The following is a 25,394-nucleotide window of genomic DNA, read 5'->3' as shown; positions in this document are numbered from 1 at the left end:
AGTATTTAGCTGTGTTTTTCTCAAATATAGATTAATCTACTGCTTTATTTCGTTATGTGGAATAACAAAGTGAATCGCCAACATTTAAAGATAATATTTTAATTACAGAGGAACGAGTAAAGGACATTCGCTTTAGCTTTAGGCTAACGTTAACTGTATCTCTTGTGCTAACTCGCTATTTTGCTTTCATGCTTTAGTGCCACGTTTCCCATTTAGTTCAAATAAATAATAAATGCTGTACAGTTTTGTAGTTGCATCATTTTATCACAAATTTATATGCAAATAACACCACTATCAATGATAAAAATTGATAAAACTGGCATGTATAATCTGTAAGCAAATATGCAATAGCTACTGTTTTTTCGCTTTATAGTCAGTGTTAAATCTTTTGCTTATATGTTTGTGTTGTTTACTGCTAACACAGATTGTCACATCAGTTTACTGTCAACATAAAGGAGATGCTATAGCCCCTGTAAAGTGTCAGTGAGTCAGAGACTATTCTGAGCCTGCTGCTGCGTCCATTTTGAAATGACAGTTCATCACCGTGCATGATAAAATATGAGTAGAGAGGAAGACTGCAGCTGTCAAACATAAACATGTACATGCATAGTTGTGTGCTCTTTATGGTGTCCGAGTAACAGTTTAGGTAAGGTGGCTTATCATCATCCTGTCTCACTGCCTGTGGAGTTGGGAGGAAGGTGAGGTGGGGGGGAAGCTGGTGGTGGACCACAAAATGTGCTGCTCACCTCTCCTGCCCTCATCGCGCTGACTGAAGTCTGACATTTCCTGCTGTTATTTTGGGAAAGTCTGCTGTCGGGCTGTTGTAGCATCTCATCTTAGTGTGGCTGAGGTGAAATGAAAAGAACCTGACAAAAAGTTCCGCTTCCGTCAGGTCATGTTGAAAGCGGTTTCCTTCTCTTCCTCATTTGCTCTTAGCCCCGACTAAATTATCTCGTCTCTTGAATCACAGCTGAGATGAGCTGAAACTGAGGGTGTAGACATACATCATTGATACGACGTGGAGCTCAGAAAGTGCTCGCCTTGTTCCACCTTGTTCATCTTTCATGGACAGAGAGTGAGAGACAATGAAAACACTTCGGAGTCTGTTCTGTGACAGGATCGCTGTCTGGTCGGCTGTACTAGCAGAATCCATTTTCTGCGTCTTTGCGCTTCAGAGATTCCTGTCGAGGCACCTCCACGCTGGAGGCTCCTTCATCTTCAGGGAATTAACGTGCGGTTCAATGTGCTGTTAATAAATACTTAATGTGTTATGAGGGATCTGCTTGTCACTGCAGAGTCTGCCGAAATATAGTTTGACTAAGGTCACTGAACTCAGTTGTGCAGCTCGCCTGTGGCTCACTGACAGTTTACAAGCTGAGTTCAGTTTATTTGCTCGCACAGCAACGGACACAGCAGTGATAAAAACAATGACAAAATACAAGTTTGTGCAGGTGATAAACGAAAAAATATTGCCTCTATTGTTCAAACACTGAATCAGTGCATGGGCAGTTTTAATGTTTATTTTTCAGTTCGACACAGTAATGCGATACCTCACTGGTGCCGGCGGGGAAGTCCAAAGCCAATGTTAAACAAATTAAAACCAGCTCGTTGAAAGACGCTGTCTAAAAAAACCCAAGTCAGCTGAATTCCTTTGTTTTGTTCTTGTTTTTTTTTAGGAGCCGTACTACGTGCGATGCATAAAACCCAACGAGATGAAGTCGCCGGTGCTGTTTGACGACGCCCGCTGCCAGCACCAGGTGGCCTACCTCGGCCTGCTGGAGAACGTGATGGTCCGCAGGGCTGGCTTCGCCTACAGGCAGCCCTACGCTCGCTTCCTGCAGCGGTAAGCCTATCCGAGCAGAGGTGTTGCTTCCCCAACAAAACTTATTATTTTATCTCACCTCAAATGCATCTGGCGGCGCGGTCTTTCTTATTAAACTGTGAGAACACAGAGTACAAACTGGATCCTTTTCACTGCTGCAGCGAAGCCAGACTTTCCTCTTGTGTCTCTTTGAGGGGAGCAGAGCAAGCATAGCTAAGTAAATAATGATTATGGAGAACATAAAGTATGATTATGGTCCCTACACTTCCCACAATGCATAGTTCCTCCAAAGCACTGACTGTATTTAACCCTTTGACATTCTGCTTTTCTTCTGGTTGCACTGATAAAAAGTTATTATAGGATTCAATAAACACATTTCTTCTAATTCATAAATGGTTGAAGAGGTAGAGTTGTGGTAAAGGAAGGTGACACGGACGGGTGACAGCTAAGATATCTGATACGGCCACTTTTTCCTCATAGGAACTATGATTTTAATTGTGCATTGTGAACTGTTAACCATAGATCAGGCTGTAAACATATAGCTTGGAAACATATAGCCAGCTCACAATTATTTTGTGGAGGAAAGTTGGGAACCGCAAAGATCTGACGAGCCAATCACATCGAGTTTGGTGGTGACAGATAAACATCTCATCTGTGCACTATGCATTTGAATTTGCAAACAGCAAAATGGCTCTGATTAGTTGTAGGACTATGCAAATGCTGTGTTACCTAACTCATACTCCAGTAAGTCTGGCTACTCCAGGGTGGTAAACATGTTTAAGTCTGCTGTAAAGTTTTTTATTTTTAACACGGAAGTCTTTAGGAGCCCCAAGTGGCCATTTGAGGAATTGCACCGTTTAGCTCTTGTGCGATGGCTTTGCAGCTTTTACCCTGAGTGACCATTCAAATAAAACCACTGACCAAAAAAGTTCCTCTCTTGATTCCATTGTTAAATGTTGTTGCAGGTATAAGATGACGTGTGAGTACACTTGGCCGAACCACCTGATGGCCTCAGACCGGGAGGCGGTGGAGGCCATCGTCATCCAGCACGGCTTCCAGGACGATGTGGCGTACGGACACACAAAGCTGTTTGTTCGAACTCCGCGGTCTCTGTTCACGTTGGAACAGGAGAGGGCCGCCCTCATCCCCATCCTGGTGCTTTTCCTGCAGAAGGTCAGAAATCCAACAATCCCTGTTATCATCATCATCGTCATCACTATTAGTATTCAGTCACAGCCGTGCTGTTTTTTAAGCCCATGCATGAATATTAACAATGATGTATTGATCTGACAGTTCACCTAATTGACTCAGAGACGTAATTTAATGTCGCAGGCAGCTCTGATCATGCGCTACAGTTAATCACCCACAGCTTTATCTCCGCCAGTTTCAAAGGTAGGCTTCTGGGTTTCGGAGCAGAGATCGCTGCTGGTCTCTCCTCATGAATATGTGGCTCCTGGTAACGTTTGACTGAAATTCATCTGCCAGCTTGAATCCTAATTTCCTGAAACAATAATTGGGATAATTAATGAGATCCAGAGCACAGTTACATTAAAGTCAATTACTTGGCTCGCTCGGTGAAACAGCCTTCCCTCTTCTCTTCTCCGTGACCTAGTTTCATGACTGCAGAGAAGTCTGGGACTCTTAACTGGAGCAAAAGTTTGTGTGATGCTCTCGGAGAAGACATCTTGTTTTACGTCCTTTCCCTCTTTTTTTTTTTACACCTTGACCCACAGGTGTGGCGTGGGGCGTTAGCTCGCATGAGGTGCCAGCGGATGAGGGCCATCTACGGCATCATGGGCTGCTATAAGCGCTTCAAGGTCAAGGCTCACTTCTGGGAGGTGGAGCGGAGGTTTGCTAATGTGCGAACTATGGCGGACTACGGAAAGAGCATGGAGTGGCCGACGCCGCCCGCAGCTCTGTCCCAGTTTCACAACATCACAGTCATGCTGCATCGCAGGTCAGAGCCCTCAAGTGGAAACTCAGAAAACCAGAAAAACTATAGTCTCTTTAGCCATATTTTACTTAAAGGTACATAAAATAGACCATCTTGTATTACTGAATATAGTGAAAGTGAAAATATCAAGATACTGCAATGATTTGAAACAATAATGTGTTATTGTGGAACTACAACCAATTAGCTTAGCCTAGCATAATAAACAAAAACAAGTTTAAAGAGCTAGTCTGGCTCCATTTAAAGCAAGATCTTCTTGAAAACTTAAGTTGTCTTGTGCTTTGGTTTTATATAGACTGAATACATTTAAGGCTGTTGTTAAGATATGATACGAAAAGCTTCCATGCGATATGACACAACAATGATACGATACGAAAAGATATGACACAATATGATACGAAATGATTCAATAAGATATCATCCAATATTGATACGGTATGATATGAAAAGATACAGTATTATACAATTCCTCTGTGGGGATCAATAAAGTGATCTGTAATCTTGAGTGAACTTGAACAATATATGATATGATACGATACAAAAACACAATACGATGTGATACAATATGTGATATGATACGATACAAAAACACAATACGATGTGATACAATATGTGATACGATACGATACAAAAAACATAAGATATGATACAATAAGAAAACATACAATATAATACGAAAAGATACGATACGATGTGATACAATATATATATTATGATATGGTACAAAAACATATGAAAAAATATGATAAGATATCACACAATATATGATACGATACCAAAAGATACTATAGGACAAGATATGGTATAATACAGATATGATACAATATGAAACGATACTATAAGATATCATACAATAATGATACGATATGAAAAGATACGATATGATATATGATACAATGTGTTATCTTTATCGTAATATACAATAAAGATAAAATGAGAAAAGATACGATAAGATATGACACAAAAAGATACGATATGATACAATATGATATGAAAACATACAATAAGATACGATAAAATGTGATACAATTATAATACAATATGAAAATATATGACACAAAACAGATGTGAAAGAATACAGTAAGACATCATACAATAATGATACTAATATACCATAAAGATACGATGCGATGCGATGATATTATGCACTAATGCGATGTGATGCGATACAATGAGATGAAATTCGATAAAGATAAAATACAAAAAGAAATGATGTTTGGTATCAGTTTTCTCATCCTCCACATGAATGTCACTGTTACCTTTGATATACTTATTAGTACAGATTCTGTTGAGCTCAGTAAATTACCTCAGTATAACTTAAATGAGTCTCGTTCGGTTGCGCCAGCGAGAGCTGAATAAACAAGGACTTGTTTTGGCTCCGAAGCTGAAGTCTATTTTCATCCCTCACTGACTAACTTGAAGGTCTTCCTCCTACTGCACTTCTTTGAAGTGATGCTCCACCCACATGGCGCGCTGTCTCATTCTCCTCTCTCTTGTTGTCAGGTGGTGGGCGAGGCAGATCGTGAAGAACATCCCTCCGTCTGACATGCTGGAGGTTCGGGCCAAAGTGGCAGCTCTGACGGCCCTGAGCGGAGAGAGGAAAGACTGGGGAGTCAGCAGAGCCTGGGAGAGGGACTACCTGGCAAATGTGAGAGGCACACGTAAACAAAGCACACACACACACACAAAAACAGGAAACAGGGTACATTTTATTATTTTATTTTACATGTCAATTTCATTCAATCTTCCTCTGTACCAATCTGTGTTTAAATACTTGAAAGTCATTTATTGTTTTTTTATTGTAGATGTGTAGCGTTGGTTATTTTCATTATCAATTAATAGCTATTATACTATTTATATTATTTATCTAAACTACAAGGTTCTTCCATGTTTTTCAGGCCAAAGACCCCCTAACTACTATACATTGTATGGTCCATATTAAACTCGGCCTAGTGATATTAATTAATATACATTATTATATTTAATACACAGGTTCAAATATTCACGTTTTTATTTCAAACTTGTGCAACAGTAGCGTGACCTTGTAGCTTCCAGACTGAATAGGCTCTCGGCCAATTGCGGGGAACCTGACGGAGTCAGTGTTTAATATGCGGCTTCGTGATTGGCAGAGCAGCGATGGGGGCGGAGCCTACTGCGAACAGGAGGCTTAGATTGACAGGTCTCAGCTAGTACGGCGCTTTGTGTGAAACGGTGCATGCGTGCTGACTGAAAGCTAACATCTTCTGCCCCCGTTATATCTTTACTAATATATGTTTTATTCATGTTGTATGTGCATTTAAAGAAATTTAAATTTGTGGGGGAAAATTTTAAAAATATATATAAAAAATATCTAATCAACCAAAGATTTTGTGAGATTTTCCTCTACCTTTTGCTGCATGTCACTCCCTATTACTTCCTGTCTCTTTCGACCTTTCTACAATGCAATGAAGGCCCCAAAAAATGAAAGATTTTGCATTTATACGAAGAAAATTTATGCAAGGAAATCCAATTATTTAATAAATAATCCCATTTAAGGAACTGGAACCACGTAATTTTACTAAAACATTTTAATTATCAATTGTAAAAATTGTTGCAGGTTAAATTTCTGTTCATCGCTGAGTCACTTCACTTCATTTCTAGGCTATTTTAAAGGTATAGATCCTGTCACATAAGAACATAAACTGGCTTATTTTTAAAATCTTATTTTTTTTTTAAGGCCTTAAACAGCTACAATAAATCTAAACGAACAAACATAACAAATCACATCTGGTGATTTCGGTTGTTATCCGCGGCCTCGTTCCAAGCGACTGAGTCACACCATAAGAAGGAAATAAAGAAAGTTTTTGTTTTCGAGTCCAAAAAACAAGTGATAAACGACTCTCTGCTATTTTTATTAGTGGTCTGCTAGCATTTGTTCACGCTTTCCAATACAAGAAACATTTTGTACGCATCCCCCCTCACACACACACATGACCCTAACTGGCTACAAACAGTCGTAGTGTGAAATGAGGGAATATCTGTCGTAATTCTTTCACACCGTCGGCAGAATTTCTCTCACAGTAAATTTTTATCACAGTAAACAGGACCCGAATGGCCGACGGTGTGTAGGATCCCAGGAAGTCGTATTGTTGTTGTGGATGTATACGGTGCATGTGACGCGCCCCCGGGGCTGCGCAGCATGACCCGAGTGTGATGGTGTTAGCGAAACACAGCCCTTCTTTAATGAATCCCACAGTTGCCTCATTTACCAGCTAATCTCTGCAGGGAGCGTGAGCATGACCGCCTGCAGCCCTGAGTCACTCCTCTAGTCAGTCGGTCAGACGGCCCGTGACACGGCGGCCTCCTCCAGGACCGACGCACGCACGTGATTGCGTTTAACTCCACAAAGACTTATAGAAAAGTGCTCGGAATGCGGCGTCCGAGTCAAACCTTAAGCTTGTGTTGTGCTGCATGTGGCTGCAAGTTTAACTGTTTAACTTTATAAACGACGGTGGACAGACAAACACACGGGGACTAAATAATGTTAAGCCTTCAGCAGAATTACAAAATTCAATAAGTTTACTTTGTTGTTACAAAAGTCAAACTGAGCTTGGAAGCGGAGGAAAAATGAGATTCCTTTTTATTTTTAAATTTTTATTGTGGCGTTTGCCCATCCATGTGATGAACTTTTATATTATTTATCATATACACTCACCTGCCAAAAGATTAGGTACACTAGCAAAAAATAATACACTTCATATACACCAATTAGCCATAACATTATGACCACTGTCAGGACAAGTGAATAACATTGAGCATCTTGTGATAATTTACTGTTCTGCTGGGAAACCTTTGGGCCTGGCATTCATTCATGTGGAAGTTACTTAGACATGTAGCACCCACCTAGATCAGATTAGGATGCGGCCTGACACAGATACACACACAAAAACAACTTTAGGGACAACTCAAAAAACATGAAGGACAGCACAAGGTGTTGACCTGGCCTCCAAATTCACTAGATCCCAAGTTAAATTCATTAAGTATCAGGTTGGGTCCTCCCCTCAACCTGTAGGACCCAAAGACCCCCCCCCTAACAACACTGTGTTGCCAGACACCACAAGACACCCTTCATTCTCTGATGAGACCTACACAATATTAGGAAGGTGGTCATAATGTTATGCCTGATCTGTGTGTGTTCGGTTTATATTAAAACGGAGTAAGAACGGTGGTAATTGGTAATCCAGTGGTAATTAAGTATAGTTTGTGGTGATGTTAAACTGAACTGAATCAAATACTAAAGTGTTTGTGTTGTTTAGCTCAATTGTGTATCGCCACAATAATAAGAACATGTGTCAGTACAACACAATGTTCAATAGTTCTACAAACCACAGCATTTAAAATGGAAGCACAGTTGAATCAGCAGCTCGCTCTTTTGTTTTAAACAAATAAAAAAGAATGAATGCTATAACCCTCATGCAGGACTGTTATATTAGAAAGCTTTTATTTTCACTATTGTATCCAATAAATTAGTTGTGGGTTTTTATTTACTGTGAATATCAGTTGTGCAGCCGAGTGGATCCTGAAATGAAAGTCCTCAGCTTCGACACGTTAACACTGGGGTCCAGCTGCCAAGTCTCAAGAATAAATGAGACATTGATTCCTTGAAAATTTAATTTAGGCCCCGGTCGGTGTTTATAGTTTCCTAAAATAAAAGTGAACATTAGAAACCACGTCTTTAATCTGCTCCTATAACCATCTTCTAGGAGGAGTCTCCCCAATTTATTTTTTACCATAACAAGTATTCAGCCTCCTGGGTGTCACTTCCTAATTTTATTTTATATTATATGTTTTTTAAATCACTTCTTTTAATTCTGTATAAATTGGCATTCACGTTCACATTAAAGAACATTTTTTTTGGTATTTATATAAAAGTCTAATTACGTTGACCTAATTCGATTTCTCAAAGCATTTTATAGACACCGTTGCCGCAGAGATTTAAAGGCATTAAGCCGTCGTCCTATATCATCAAAGAACTGGAGCAGCGATTTCCAGTGAATCCTCAATATAACACTATGTCCTTTTAAATTAAATACAGCGAGAGAGAAGAACCGGGGCTGACACGCAGTAAATATTTTGACTTGAAGTTTGAGTGATCAGTTTACAAGTCAGACGCCTTTCATTAAACATAATAAGCTTGATGTGACGTAAATGTGCTCTAAATGCCTGCCTCTCGCACTCTCGTCCTCCTCCGGTCCGTCCCGGAGCTGGTGCAGGGATTTAAAGCTCTGTGAGGGACAGTCAGCGCCTCCCTGCAGCAGCCCCTCGGGGACATTGTCATATTAGATCAGCGATGAATTTTTCTCCAAATGCTTTGAACACAGACGTGAGGAAACTTGGGCAAAACTTAAAAAAAGTAGCCGCAGACTGAAGTTGGGGATGATTTTGCATTTTTTAAGCCACACACACACACATTAATAGATCTATTACTGAAAGTAATGACGTCTCCACTGTATAGGAGTCAGGCTACAGCGAGGTTTTAGATTTTCCTTCTTAGCCGTTTAGCTGCAGTATTATAGCCTACGCGCTGCCTCCCTGTCAAACACCGTGTCTGGTAACAGAGGCCCGAGGCCCCGAGCTTTGATCCACCTCTTATGGAATTAAAGCGATTAAAAAAAAAAAAGAAGAAGAAGCCGGGAGAGGTCACCCGGAGGTTTTTTTACGACTAACTGCAGCAACATCCAGCCCCCTGTGTAATAACAACGCATCGTTCTTTTCATTTCTGCAGATGCGAGACTGTCCTCAGACCAGCTCCGGCTTCGTCCGCATCGCCAAGGAGCTCAAGAACAAGGACGAGTACAGTCAGGTCCTCTTCTCGGGCTTCTGCAGAAAGGTACAGAGTCAGGTGGAAACGTCTGTGTTTTGCAGCCACGAGGAGTTTCAGTCTTTCGTTGCTTCCCTTTTAGCTCCGGGGATGTTTTTCTAACTTGTAGTTTCCCGAACCCCCTCAAACGTCTCCTCGTTTTTCATGATTTCATGTTCCAAAATTGAATATGTGAGACATAAGACGATGTTTATTTATTTCGTGTTTGGGAAATTACCTTGTCACAGTAGTAGGTAAGAAACATATACTAAAAAAAAAACATTAAAAGACAATATCAAATTTTAAGAACAAAATGTACAAGCTAAAAATTGGCATATAATTGCTAGGACATGGACAGTGAGGTAATTAGAGCAAGATAGGCAGTGAAAAAGAATCTGTAAAAAGGACAAAACAGGTCTCAAAGACATGATTGTGCTATGATTTCACTCCCAAAGTTACCTTAACATTTAAGAGGAGGTGACACTGGCCTAAAATATCCTTAAGCCCCTTGAAATAATTTATTTATTTGCAAAAATGTGCTGACAAATTAAATATAACACGACCAGAATTTGAGTTTAAGTAAATAATTATATGTGATCACTTAAATATGATCGTTAAACTTCACTTCATAGTGTCAGGTAGGTTGAGCCCCTTCAGTGCCTCCTTATCCAATCAGTTCAACTCATTAATATTAATTTAATTCAAATAATTAAATAATATTTTATTGGGGCTTGAAATTCAAAACCATTTTAGTCACATATGTAATCTGTGCCACAATTATTATGTTGTGAGTGAAAGTCATGCCTCTGTGTTGATCAGTTATTAATAGTCACTGTTGGAACTTTTTGGTGTTGCAATGTGTCTAAAAACAGACTGAAATAATAACAATAAATAAATTCTCAGTCTTTAGCTCCTTAGCCTCCACTGTCCTTAAAACCCAGTGACGCCCCCGGGAGGTGAACACTGACTGTATGGAGTCCGCTGAAGCCCCGATTATTACTTCACCTCACGCTGAACCTCTCTTCTTATCATCTCCCTGTGGAAAATAATATTCTCCTTATCAGGGATTATACAGAGAGAGGGCTTCCTCCGAACTACAGCTGCAGTTTTATTACATTGGCAGATACGTAGACTTTGATGTAGTTCATGAAAACATCTCGCCGTCGTCTTTTTCTTCTCGTTTTTTATGTTTTTTTTTGGGCTCGTATAACGGGGCCTCGTCCTTTGTTTCTCCTCCTCGTCTCCACTCAGGTGAACAGATTCAACAAAAGCACAGACCGAGGCCTGCTCATCACAGACAAGTACGTCTACAAATTAGAGCCGAAGAAGCAGTACAAGGTTCTGAAGAGGCTTCCTCTGGACTCTGTAAGTACAAATATAATGTCACAGAGGTTTGTTTGACGTGTAGGGGCTCTCTAGTGATTGCATCTATTCTCCATCCTGCCTTATCTACGGTTACCTTCACTGATCAGCCATAAGATTATGACCACCTTCCTAATATTGTGTAGGTTTCCCTCGTGCCTCCAAAACAGTTCATCCCTCATCAGAGAATGTCAAGGGTAGTTAATATTGGGGGCCTTTGGGTTTAGGATCTGTGAATCATCCCACAGATACTTGATCAGTTTGGGATCTAGTTAATTTGGAGGCCAGGTCAATATCTTGTCCTGTTCTTCATGTTCCTTGAGTTTTTCCTAAAGCGTTTTTGTGTCAGGCTGCATCCTGCTGGGGGTGGCTGCTGCCATCAAGGAGTGTCGTAATAATGGGGTGGGGGGTCTCCTCTGGTCTGGTCTAGGTGGGTGCTACATGTCTAAGTGACATCCACACGAATGTATGTCAGGTCCAAACGTTCCCCAGCAGAACACTGAATTGTCTCAAGACGGTCGATTTTATTTACTTCTCCCGTCAGTAGTCATAATGTTATGGCTGATTGGTGTGTAGGTGATAATTAAAAGATGAGTTAACAGCTACTGTGCGTGTGTGTGTGTGCAACAAGGCGATGTAATGCACTTAAACACAGATATTGTTGAGAGGTCAGTAGACTTTAAACTCATTTTATCGGTTTATTTTAGTAAAGCTCGTCTTTACATGAGTTTCCGTTGAGAATAAATCTGACCGTGAACATTGAAACTAAATGCTCGACAAATCAATCAACAGCGTCTGAAAGCTGCTTTCCGGAGTCTAAATATATGTGCGGACGCGTGCGATTTACGTTTTTGTCAGTGTCAGTGTCGACCCCATAAAAAGCAACAGTTATTTTCTTGTGCTCTGTGGTTTGTTTGCGTGTTTTCATGTTGTTGGCCTGAGGTGAAATATGGTGAACGGCAGCGCACAGGGAAGCTGCTGTTCACTCTATAACCAACAAAATGTCACGAGGCAAAACAGACCCGGGAGCACAAAGCAGATTCAGAGGTTTGCGGTGAAAAGTGATATTTATTTTCTCACGGGTGGATTAAGACGAGGCTGAAGGTGAAAGCCGCGTTAATGGAGCGGCGCCGTGTCGAAGCTCGGCTGCAGAGATGACAGGTAATGATCCCGAAACACGTAAAGAGACAGGTTACAAAAAGTCAGGTGTGCATACGGAGACAAACTGTAGACAGCTGGGATCCTGCTAAACAGGAAGATGCAACAAACAGGGGACAAGAGGGAGGGAGGGAGGACACCAGAGACACAAGGAAAAAGGAGAGAAGACAGAACCATGACACAAAAAACTACAGCGTGTCCAGCTACTTCATCTCATACATGAGGTTTAAATGTTAACTTCTATAGAGGACCAACACTGCCACAATTAAAAATAAATAAATAAATAAATGAATAAGTAAATAAATTCCTACAGATATATGTCATCAATTAATAACATTTATAGCATATATTTAGAAATTTATTTATTTATTTAATTATTTATAGCATATTTATTTATTTTTAATTGTGGCAGAGTTGGTCCTCCATACACAAAAGTAGAGCCACAACAAATATGTGAAGCCGGTTCAACTTTGACATGTCGCCATAAGCGCTGGATTTAAGTTTAAACCTTCACATTGTGATAATGTGACTGAAATTGAATTGTAGCCTGTTGCTTTGTCACTGTAGTGTAAACTCAGCTATCACCTACCACTAGCAGCATTAAGTCCTCTTTGGTTATTAAAAATAAATAAATAAAGTTAGCAAAATGTCTGTTAAAAGAGCACTTTCCCAGAGTTGGAGGACGTACAAGAGGCAGATTCAGACAGAGAAGTGTAGTTTTATTTGGTTCCTAAAGTTTGCACCAAACCCCTTAAACATAATCATGACGAAAGAGGAATCTCCCGATGTTAAAACTTGAGCTGGCTCACGTCTTTACCAGGAATAAACTGTCAAATACTGACCTGAATCAGATAAAAGTGGAGCGTTCTCATAATTAACAACAACAAAAAAAGACACACTGTACAGCACCAAGCAGCAAACCCACTTCCACCACAGCTTCTCTGAATGTGGGTCAGACCCTTTGTACTTTTGCTGCACACACCCACTCGTCCTCCATCGTATCTGACCGGGGTCAACGTCATCCATCAATAAGAAGAGTACGAGAGCGGTGAGAGGACGCCGTCTCCTTTTCACTCACCGGGCTTGTGACCTCTAAGATTTGTCGGTCAGTGTGTGCGTCTCTTTGTGTACACGAGGTCGGTGTGTGAGGCCGCGGTGGACGGAGCCGGCTTCAGGTTTTAGGCCACGCGGAGCGAGCGCGGCTCATTTTCTGACCTGATCTGAGAAACTGGATCAGGATTCTCACAGGGCCGACCCCAGAGAGATGGAGTGGATATAGGTTTATTTAATGTGATGCGATGTGATATTTCAAGGTCTCTGGAAATAACATCGTGATTCTCTTATGCTGCCAGAGGAAACAGGATTTTTGGGACAGGGAGGATCCAATCCCCCAATCTGATCCGAGCTCTAACCCCAGCGCAAACAAAAACAAACCACAACTAACAACTACAACTTTATTAACACTAATAAACATTACTACAGTGTAGGTTTATAACCTTGACCTAAAAACCACTAGTTCAACAGTACATTAAGAAGTTGATCCTACGTCATTGTCACAAATAAAACCTAAATATCTCTATATGATTGATTTGTTTATTTACGTGTCACGCACATGATTGTACCCAAACTACACAGACTTATTAGACACTATTAAACAATTCAAAGATGGCAAACAGGAAAAAGACCAAATCTTCTGACTTTATTAACTCAAACAACAACAAAACTTACAGACAGATTATACAAAACCATAATAGAAAATTGGAAACAGTGTTTTCTGTGTTAATGTCAATGCTTTTTATAAATAAATCTGACTAAATCATAAGTCTGCTCCTTTAAGAGCCAGTTTAACATATTCATACTCATACATCCAAGACAAGCAAACAAACAAGGACGTCCTCAGTTCGTTGCGATGAAACAAAAGGTGAAGTTCATCGTCAACAACATAAAAATTACGCTGCCCTTAAACCTGCCCACTTCAGTCGCCAGGGGCAACGTACCAGGTCTTAATTGTGCACAGAGAGACCTCTGACCTCTCTCTAAGTTTAGTATTAGATATGGTTCTCTAAAATAAACTTAAATCAGAAGAAGAAAATACTGCAGAGACGTCTCTTGATCAGGGGAAATGATGAACTTGGCCCCATTTAAAGATCATTTTGTTCAGACTTTCATCCGGTTCTAGTCGGTTCCAGAACCGTTTGCTTTACATGACAGGATTCCCATCCTGTGTCCCCGTCTACAACACCCTTTGCAGTGAATTTATGAACTCTGGATGAACATTACTTCCAGGGGAATCCCTAAAACCTCATTATTCTAGCGGCATAAAATAAAACTGAGCCAAGCATTGAATAAAAAGAGCTTAGAAAATATTAAAAAGCCAAGGTTAGGACGCCCTTTAATTTGAAGTATAAAGGCTATAAATAGCTTTTTGGTGTTTCTTTCTGCTTAATCGAGCATATTATAAAACTACAACAAGTACTTCCACACAAAGCAGCCGTGCTTTGGTTTATAGCAGCTATAAAAAAAACAAATACAGAAAAATAGTTTTTGGCTACATGGACATTTTAAAACTTCCTCTTCCTGATTCCTCATGGGGATATTTCTAGCTGCTAGTAGCAGTTGTAGAAAGTGATTAAACAGAACATGAACATTGACGCCGTTAGTAGTGAAACAATATGTCTTCTGTTGCTCATGTAAACAAAGGACAGAGCTAGTTAGCTTTAGCATTAGGATACAGCAGTACAGATGAAAACGTCTTTGACAGAGAAAATAACAGATGATTTTTTAAGTCAAATCAAAGTTTATTTCTAAAGCACTTTTAAAAAAACCTTGGTTGAACCAAAGCCTGTACAGAGGTAAAAAATTATGATACATACACTAAATAAAACAGCAATGGAATAAAATAAGCACAATTAAAAAAACAAACAAAAAAAACAATAGGCAATAAAAGATAAAATAAGAGATATTTTCACACCATGAAGTATATATATAATATATTTATAGTAGTATATGTTTTATGACATCTCTATTATTTTTATTTAGTTTCTATGTGAGTGGAGTTATTCAGTTGAGGATGAGAGCAGAGAAAGGAACTTTTATACTAAGATTGACTCTTTTTATTGAATCCAAACTATAAAACAAACCATAATGGATTTGTCTTATAAAATATAAATATAAAATATAAAATCCAAATTTTCCACAATCTATTGATTTAGTTTGTTTCCAGTCTGAGGGTGAAAGTGGAACTTCTCCATCTTTATGTATATTTTTTTTCCGTCTTCAGCGGTTTTCTAGTAACAGTCATTATCCTAAATATGTCTCTGAAGTTTCAAAGTCCCTTAATCATCAGAATGTTCTTTTTTTATCTTCTGCCAAAAAAAGACAGATACAGGGACATCCCCAGAAGACGTGGGAATGATCCTCTTTATCTGCTCCACATTTCCTCCGACATCTTTTCTTTTTTTTTTATCTGGATTCCTCTTTTTTTACTGCCAGTGTTATAAAGTGTCTTATGAGGTTTTTTACGTCCATATTCTCTCCGTGAAAGGGAGCGAGTCGTTCCACTTCTGCCCACTAATCTCTTGCCATTCGTGCCCCGCTAACTTTAGCCTCTTTCTCCCACTTCCCCTTTAAGTCCTTCACCTCCGAGACTGAGATGGATTCTAAGAAAAGTCTGAGACGAGCGGCTGAAATCGGACGTCAGGTCGTTCTCGGCTCATTGCGCAATGTTAAACACAACACCTACATGAGGCGTAATGAGTCATCACAGCTGCATGACCAGCGGTGGTTTTAGGAAAGTGAAACAGAGAGGAAGAGAGAAATAGAGCTTACAACATGCCGGAGGGTTAAAACCCATCATTATACAGCGGCAGAGTGGCTAAAGATAGCCGATGCCATTAAGCTCCGCTGCTCAGACGGAGGAATATGAGCGTTATCCGGGTCAGAGCTGAGGAGGAAGTTCAGCTCGCGTTGTGCCACCGGACTGGGAGTCGTCGAGGCCCGAACGTCTCACGGGTCACAGGTCAAAAAACTGAAGCGACTGTGTTTTTCTGAAATCGATCAGACGTGTGTGATCTCACCTTTGACACGAGCTTCAAAACAAAGTCACGCACGTGAACGGCCGAACGGTTTAACGACTCGAGATCAAACTCTGTGTCCTTTTTACAAAACCTGTCATTCATTCACAGTGTAAAAGCTAAGCTAACAGTGAGCGCTGCTTTTCCTTGGTTTTCTGCTGTGGCACTAGTTGGATCCCTGTTGGTAGCCTTTTTTTTTTTTTTAAATTCTGAATGTTAGATCTATTTTTCATGTAGAACAAATACAATCTAGACAAAGGTGATTTAGCAGAGTTCATCTCTGTGCAATAGTTTGTAGCTCAGAAGCAGAAACAGGACACATTCAAACACATACTCGTATGGAAGACTATTAGTGCCATGAGAAAAAAATATTAAAGGAGGTACATTTTTTTTCTTCATCATGCACTTTGAGAAAAAAGTTGAAATACATTGTAATAAAATAGACCTTTAAACCGGCAGTACTGTATGTGTATGGTATCACCGATACTCTGCAAAAGAGTGTAGGGGCTTAATTAATAATTAATATTAACAACAAGTGCACACAGTTTATCCATCCTGCCAAAGACCTCACGTTGAGTACAGATGGGTTGTATAAACTGTGTGCGCTTGTTGCGACTTCTCGGACCACAGTGCGTCTGGAGTTCACGTCCCTCCCTCACCGAATACAATTTTAAATTCTTAATATTAATTATTAATTAAGCCCCGATATATTTCCGCGCATTATTGGTAGTAGTATACACATACGGTACTGCTACTTTATGACAATGAATTTTGACTTTGTTCTGCAAAATTGTGACTTTTTTCTCAAAGTACATGATAAAAAAAAATTTACTTCCTCCAATTTTATTTTTCTCATTTTCTCATTTTTTCTCAATATTCTTCCCTATAGTCAAACAATGGTCTTCAGGCACCAATGTTTCGCCATCACAGCAGACTGTTTATGAGGCCAGTGGTTGTTGGCGTGAAAGAATTTTTAAGTGTGTTTGTCCTAAGCTTCGCTACCATGGATGTGCAGAAGCCTATATTGGGAGGTCAGAGACAGGATAGTTCTGTATAAAACAGAAACAGAGAGCTCTTCAAAATTTACCCTTGCAGTTCTGCCACATATTCTCACTGTTTCACTGAGCCTGTTCTTATCTTTCACAGTGAGGGACCAAACCAGCTGATGAAAGAGATAAAACAAGAGTAAAACATCCACATGAAACTCGTGTCTACGTTAAAACTTCTCTGCTTCTTATCAAAGTACATCGGGAGCTGAGAAGTTTTATGAAGCGGTGTTTTTTAGCTCTTTATGTACCGGCTGGTTGTTGGTGTTGGTGCAGCTTTTGAACATAAATGTCTGTTTGTTGTGTCCGTACCTTAAGAATCAACCAGTCACAGGTTTAAATCCTCTCATGTTAAACAATTTAAACAGATTATGCAGCTTTAATTTACTTTATTTCTGAGTCAGTTTTTTTATCAACTGTAATCAGATATTTTATATATATAAACATAAATTAATTGCATCTGTCTTATATATTTGCAGCTTTATGTATAAATGTCACTCAGCACTGCACTGAATAAGCTGTGCTACTACGTCCCCTCCACTGAATGGACAGGTTGTCCCTGAGCTTTGGCCTTGACAATGACGGGACATACCGCACATTGTCGTCCCCTCCGGATTAACCTGTGTGTGCTGGGGGGACGGTAAGAGGCTTAGTCCCCTCTGCTTCCCATTCCCTTTCTAAAACGTTCCCTCTGCGTCTCTGTCTGTATATCTCACACTGCACCGTCTCTTTTTTCTCTTCCTGTTTCTTCTCTTTTGCCCCCTCTGACTCCCACCACCTTTCCTCTGGCTTCTTTCCGTACGTCGGTACATTATTGCATCTGGGTCACGGCTCATGACTTTCCCCGTCACTGCGCCTCCACACGTGCGCCGCCTGCAGAGTTTCTCCCCAGCCTACGTACTCTGAGCAGAAATAATCCTGCTGGCTTGATTCGTGGCGTGGTTTTTTGATCCCGGGGGGAATATACTGTGCCGTGATGTATTAAATTCACAGGTATTATACGTTGACGAGATAATCCCGGACACTTTCATACAAATGAATTTCTAGTGTGAGAATCTGTGTCACTGAACGTCACAGCTCTCACTGAAGAATTCAGGTCGAAATAAGTAAAAACAAAAGCAGCATTTATAAAATACTCCATTAGAAGTAAAAGCTCCCTTCTTCTTTTCTTTTTTTTTCTCCTCTCTTCACAGTTTACAGGACTGAGCGTGACCACGGGGGTTGACCAGATGGTGGCGCTACACACGACCTCTCAGGACGACGTCCTGCTGTGCCTGCAGCAAGGCGAGCTGTGCCCCAACCAGGACCGAGTCGGGGAAATGGTGGGATCGTTGGTGGACTACTTCACACGGTCAGTTTCACAACAAGTCAAACAAACGCACAAAAATAAATAAGTGTCACACTCGTCAGCCTCTGGGTGAAAATCTGAGACTCAGTTGGTTGTGGGGTCTGTGCTTTTTTTGGGCACAAAAACTTGGGAAATCAACTATTATTTAATTATTATTTATTTAACCTCCTGAGACCCAAGCAGTTGTTTGGCATCTTAATTATTAGTATTTTTTTGTGGACACAGGGATTATTTCACTGTATTTTACAATTTAAGTCACCAATGTATAAAACAGTTTATTTTAACCTCCTGAGACCCTGAAGTTTTAGGTTTCATTGCAGCTTATTCTGCTTCATTTAAATCCATTGTCTTCATTATTAATTTACGCTTATTAACGTTTCAGTTTGATATAACTTACAAATTTAACACATTTTATCAATAGCAACGAGCTACAACGTCGCTAATTAGCAAGTACTCGTTTGAGGACGTTGGGACTTCACTGTTTTGCCTTTGCTCAGCCATGTTCCAATATTAAAATAGACAGTTTCATGTTTTGTCACACATTGGTGACTTCTTAATAATATAAATAATGAAATAATCTCAGTGTCCACATATGAGGACATTGTTTTTTTCAAAAACTTCTGCCTCCTGTTCAAAGATGATGCTTTTGATGATGTTTTTATGAATCTTACTAATCCCAAATACCGTGGAGAAATTAAAAATGCAACCAAATACAAGCTCAGGTCTCAGGAGGTTAATGCAAAAGCAGAATTGGAAACGATGAAATCCCAACGTCCTCATACGTGTACTTGTGAATGTGTTAAATGTTTATGTCATATCAAACTAGAAAACTTACCCTAACTTCAAGTATATGGCAGATAAAAGTGTCTCCTTAGGAGGACAACAGGTCTAGATGACGCAGAGTAAACTGCCACAAACCTAAAACTTAGGTCCCCATATGAGGACGGCGTGTCTCAGTATATATTTATATGAATCAAATAATGTTTTTTTCTCATTCAGCTCTTTTTCTGTTTTCTTTAATAGAAAAAGAGTAGAATAGAAAAAGTCGTCCTCATCACTTCCTGTCTCTCTCCACTGGTTTCTTTCAAAATAAGAGCGTAAAAGTCCTCCAAAAACTATTTAAAAAATAAAAGTTTGTCTCTAGCTGTTATTTATCCCTGAAGTTCCACCCCAAACCACTTTGTTTTGAACTAATCTTAATAAAAACTCAACTAAACTTTAAAATAAATGTGCACGCACTTTTACGACAATGCATAGAGCATTAAACTCCTCTTTAACTCCTTAACTGGAGCTCTGTGTCCCAGCATGCACTGCAGAATCTGTTGCATCAAACTCCCCAATCTCTCATTTATCATTTGGTAAACATGTGGAATAATTGAATTTTTGTCAACCTTTCTCAGGTGCTAATTTACAAACGTAGCCCAGGGTTAAAGAAGATAAATAATTGCAATGAGGAAGATCTTTTGGAAAGATTTGTGGTCTCTTGAGGCACTTTATGGATTGACAGACATTCACTCGCTGGAGGGGTCACCAGCCCATAGTTTGCTGTCAAAGGGGTTGTATATCCCCAAAATCAAGTTTGCTCCGTCAGCTGCTATTAATTATTCAGTATCTCGATATCTATTTGATTTCGCTCCTTTCAGCGGAGTGAGAAACTAATTAGTGAGATCAGCTGCTCCAGCGAGAAGCTGCCGCCTTTCAAGTGTCAGTGTCACATGAATAAACAACACAGCGTTGGACTCACTGTTGATCACCGCGGCCCCCAGAGCTCGGCTAAAAAAACGAAGTCTATTAACAATTACGTAAATGATATTCTTGGCATTTATCACTGTCGTAGTTGCCGCCCGCCGTCTGTGCCCCGCTCTGAATAACTCCCCGCGAAAATGAATCAGTCTCGCTGACATTTATCGCGTTTATCGCTCGGATGCTGATTTGCCGACGCTCTTCGTGAACCTGATTCACATCCGCCCACGCCGCTCTCCGCCAGACTCGGGCTTGAATGGCGCAACCCGCGTGTTTTCACGCACGGCAGACTGTTTTGATAACGTCGGCGGGTGCGAGTGAGTGTGTAGAAGAGTGCGTGGGTGGGTTGTCGTAAGAACCACCCGCCACCCGGTCTCTGGTGACTGGTGTGGAGTAATAATCCTTCAAATTCTGCCAAAAAAAAACACAAACAGATAGTGGAGAGTGTCTCACTTCATTGAGAGTAAATACTTAATCAGCCACGGTTCAGATTAGACTTTATTTAAGATAGATTTTCAGAAATGTTGCTGTATTTGAAAGTTTAGAGGAGATGAAGATGCAGAATTAGAAGGACTTCCTGCGTGCCCTTTGACCTTCGTTGTTCTAACTCTGGTTCTCTCTAAGCTGATCATCCAATCAGAGTGGTCACTCTCCTCTTTACAAGTGGTCTATATATACCAATCAGCCAGAACATTATGACTGGACAGGGGACATAAATAACATTGACCATCTTCTTACAGTTCAGTGTTCTGCTGGGAAACTTTCAGACCTGGTATTCATTCATGTGGATGTTACTTAGACATGTAGCACCCACACCATAGCAATGACACCCAGCAGGATGCAGCCTGACACAGACACACACACACAAAAACACTTTAGGAACAACTCAAAAAAAACAAAACATGAAGAACAGCACAAGATGTTGACCTGGCCTCTAAATTCTCTAGATCCTAAACTGATCAAGCATCCGTGGGATGATCCACAGAGGCCCCTCCCCTCAACCTATGGGACCCAAAGGCCCCCACTATCAACTAAAACAGGCCCATGTTCAATTCTCAGATGAGTCACAACTGTTTTGGAGGCACAATAGGAGACCTACACAATATTAGGAAGGTGGTCATAATGTTATGCCTGATTGATGGTTCGGGACTTTTTTCCATATTGTCTGACATTTAATACTTAAAAAACTGATAAATAGATCGTGTGGTGTCGTTTTGATCATATGGGATGGTAACTATGGTAACAGTATTTGATCTAGATGGGAATAAACGGTGTAAACTAACCCCGACCCTGTTTCCTCTTTAGTTCCCGTAGAGCAACAAACAGGTCATGTGCTTCACTGATTTTTCCACATTTAGCCTGAATTCTTTCTGCTAATTACAGCTGGTCTCAGTCAAAGAGGCGCGTTGCCGTCAGCACATGTATGAATAACTCAACATCTGTGTAAAAAAAAAAATAAATAAAAAAAAAATAGGGCAAGCGTACATGATAATAGTTCAGTATATATTAAAAAAAAGCAGACAGGAAGTCTAAAAATTATCAGTTTTTATGCATAATTTATTGATATTTATGCAATTTGTCACAAAATAAGCCGTAATACGAACCACTATAGTATATTTCTTTTCATATATTTGTTCAAATGAAAGATGGATTTAGTGGCAAAATAATAAATAAAGAGTTATAGTTACAAAAGCTGCACAGGAATGTAAAGCACAATCATATTTAGTGTCTTTACTTGTTGAAAAACTAGAATTAAATGTCGATATTCTTAATTTTTATAGATAAACTCGTTCATTTAGACATTTTGGAGGCTTTTAATTGTATTTTTCTGGAGTTGTAAATGCTTTAAAAAGTGAACAAAAAGCTCCATTCATAGCCAACAGTCACTGTATTGGATTTCTTAAAAAACGTAGACCAGATGAAATATGGACGGGAGCTGTCAGCTGACTTCCATCAGATTATGTACAGCGTCTTATTGTGTGTTTGCTGTGAGCAGACGTCCCTGCTTTTATGGTCTGTCTGTGTGAGGCTTCGGTGGGTTTTATGAGTCAGACTTTTGGTCTAGGTTTTGGGGGTTATTTTATTTTTGTTTTTTTGGGAGGAGGAGGGTGGGGGGGTCCCTGCAGCAGCAGCTGTGTGGCTCTGGCCTGGCTCTGGTCTGGGTGCGGCAGGCGTCTCGGAGGAGAGTCGGTTTCAGCTCTCCGCCTGTTATTGTGCCACCATCTGCGATGAATGGGGAGGGGGTTGGGGGGGGGTCACGACCTCAGCTAGGCTGCTCATCAAAAGGAGACTCGTGAGGCGAAGTCAGGGGTGAGGCCGTGCAAGTGTGCGAGCATGTGCGAATAGGAGGAGGAGGAGGAGGAGGAGGATGACAACACGCTCCTCTTGTGCTTCCTTCTGTCAGGAAACAAGATGCCAGACTCCGAGAGTCACGCGCACGTCATTTTTTATTTTTCTTGCGAGGTCGGGCAGCACGGTCAGGGGAGGAAACAGGTCAATGCAGCGATTGTGACTCCTCCTGCTCCTGCTCCTGCTCCTGCTGCTCTTTGCGTCTCTTCTCCTCAGACGGGAGAGAGTCAGTCTGTTTACAGTTGCAGTGAGTCGTAAGAAAAACTGGGTCAGAGAAAGGCAGCGTTAGCGGCACAAGGTAAAAAACCCGACTTCAAAGCCGCTCTGAGTCGTCGTCGTCGTCGGGGAGGGCGGCAAAGAAGAAGACGAAGAAGACGAAGATGAGGCGGCTGGTTTTACTGTCATGTCGCATCCCGTCTCTCGTTCCCTCGGCGTTCCTCCTCCTCCTCCTCCTCCTCTCTCCCCCATCCGTCACTCTTTCCTGTACATCACCCGATCCTCTCATCCCTGCCTCGCTGCTGCTTTCTCTTCCTGTCACCTGGGTCGGAGCTGTCAGCATCACTGAACTGTGTGTGTGTGTGTTGGTATGTGAGTGTGTTTACTGAGAAGGAAATAGTGTGTGTTTAGGGAGGGGGGTGGACCATCTGCTGGGACAGCTGGGGGGGGGGGAGGCATACGAGCAGACTAAAGGCAGGATTTAGGGTATGATCTGCCCCTTACTTAAAGGATTGAGGAGGATTCTTTAATTAATGGCCAATTTGGGAGTTTTTGTTATGGTACTGATCAACACCAGAGACTCTAGTTATTAGTTTATACACCAGACACACATTTAATTGAAGTTTACTCAGAAAACTTTTAATATTGCACCAAATTTCACAGTTTTTATGCCCAAACTTACCATATTTACGTCAGTTTCATCCACATTTTCACAAAACTTTGATGTCATTGTGGTGTGTTCATATCTGGGGGGGGGGGGGGGGGGGGGGGGATTAGCAAGGACTACTTGAGTCACGATACAATACATTATTGCGATATTATGATATTCTGATATATTGCAGTAGTTCACTGTGAAATTTTAAAATACATTTTTTAAAATACAAAATACATTGTATATATGTACATCAGATGATAATTCATTGGACAAACTGAGTCAAAAATAATAATATTAATACAAATGATCCATTTCCAATTCGTCCAACAAGTTGCACTTGTAGAGAAAAAGTGGCGGTGAAGGAAGGGTGGAAGTCATTCATGGTCCAAAACATGACGTTTTCTTTCAAAATTGATATCGTATCAGAAGAAAAAGTATCGTGATATATTGCCATATCGATATTTTTCCCTCTCAGACATTCGGATGGTGTCTGTCTGTAGTCACCTCGATGTTTTTATCTTTTCCCATTTTGCTTCCTCTCCTCTGGCTCTTATTTGTTTTCCTCTGCTCCATCTCTTTCCCTTCTTCTTCTTCTTCTTCTTCTTCTTTTTCTTCTTCTTCTCCTCCTCCAGTGCTTTCTCCCCACTCTACATCATCTACATCAGCAATTTCGTTTATGAATATGGAAAGACCTGGAATGGTGTTTCATTAATAGCATCTTCTGGGTCACTCCCCCCTCCCACTCCCCCTCTCCCTCCCCCTCGCCTTTTCCCAGGAAAACGAAGAGAGAAGTATGCAATTTCATTAACCCAGCCGCTTGTGATGCCGCTCTCATAATCAAAGGACGGACGCTGACCTGTTACCGACTTGTTGACTTTCTTCTTTGACCTCGTTGGCCGCCGACACTTCGGAGAAACCAGACCTCTCGTTTCTAATTTCGCTTTTTAGGTCGTCAAAGGCGTCATCCTGAGTCTGAAATAGCCTCATCTGTTTCTCCCCTTTTCTTTCCTTTTTTATTTTTTTTATAACTCCTCTCCCTCAGTGGCTGTCCTCGATGCATTCATCTCACAGTCGGTCCTATCGGATGGAGCAACAGGAGCAGCAGCTTGTGCTGTCAACTCGTACACTTTACCCTCTAGTTTCTTTCTTTATTTATTATTATTTTAGTAATTTTGAATGTCTAGTTCTAGTTTTTTGTGGGGGAGTAACCACGGCAACAGCTTGTCTCCCAGGTACACTAACGTTGACCCATTTCCTCTTCGGTTCCCATAGAGTGCACAGATCATGTGCTTCAGTAATTTCCCAGAGTCAGACGTGTTGCCATCAATTTAATCATATAGGACATTTGGACTGTAAACACAAACAGCTGGCACTAAGTCAGTATGTGTTTTTCTGTGTCACTTGGGTTATGACTCTATTAAGGTATAAGATTCACATTTTTTTTATGCCTAAACCTTCTATATTTTATTTAACCTTCTATTTGATCAAAAGTGTGTCACAGATAAGGGATGGCATGCTTCATATTAGAGGGTATGCATTGATGTCACTGCCGTTTCAGTTAGGCTAAATGTAGCTAAATAAAAGATGCTAACGCTAAGAGCTTTACTGAGACGTACCGTTAGCCATACAATACTGTAGCGTCTGACCAGACGTTAAAAGGATGACGAGGAGTCGTCACAAATAAACCGTTTATTGTTTCATTGTTATTTATTGTTGCAACTAAAATAGTTACTGTCGGCCGTAACTACGCCAAAACAACTACATCCATAAACTTATTAGCAACTAAAAGTATGACTTCGTCAAAAAAAATACAGCATAAATTAATATTACCT

The 25,394-nt window shown here is 40.5% G+C and overlaps 1 protein-coding gene across 1 annotated transcript in view; it reads left to right on the top strand.

The window, feature by feature from the left end:
• myo1g (myosin IG) overlaps window positions 1-25,394 on the top strand; it is a 53,770-nt gene that overhangs the window by 17,079 nt on the left and 11,297 nt on the right. Inside the window, exons 15-21 of the mRNA XM_047605708.1 lie at window positions 1,677-1,843; window positions 2,788-2,995; window positions 3,556-3,779; window positions 5,277-5,421; window positions 9,538-9,642; window positions 10,864-10,977; window positions 18,445-18,602. Coding sequence (XP_047461664.1) covers window positions 1,677-1,843; window positions 2,788-2,995; window positions 3,556-3,779; window positions 5,277-5,421; window positions 9,538-9,642; window positions 10,864-10,977; window positions 18,445-18,602 — 1,121 coding nt within the window. The remainder of the gene's footprint in view (window positions 1-1,676; window positions 1,844-2,787; window positions 2,996-3,555; window positions 3,780-5,276; window positions 5,422-9,537; window positions 9,643-10,863; window positions 10,978-18,444; window positions 18,603-25,394) is intronic.

The sequence above is a fragment of the Mugil cephalus genome, chromosome 14 (assembly GCF_022458985.1).
Source record: "Mugil cephalus isolate CIBA_MC_2020 chromosome 14, CIBA_Mcephalus_1.1, whole genome shotgun sequence".
Lineage (NCBI taxonomy): Eukaryota > Metazoa > Chordata > Actinopteri > Mugiliformes > Mugilidae > Mugil > Mugil cephalus.
This window is presented reverse-complemented; position numbering and strand designations above follow the sequence as displayed.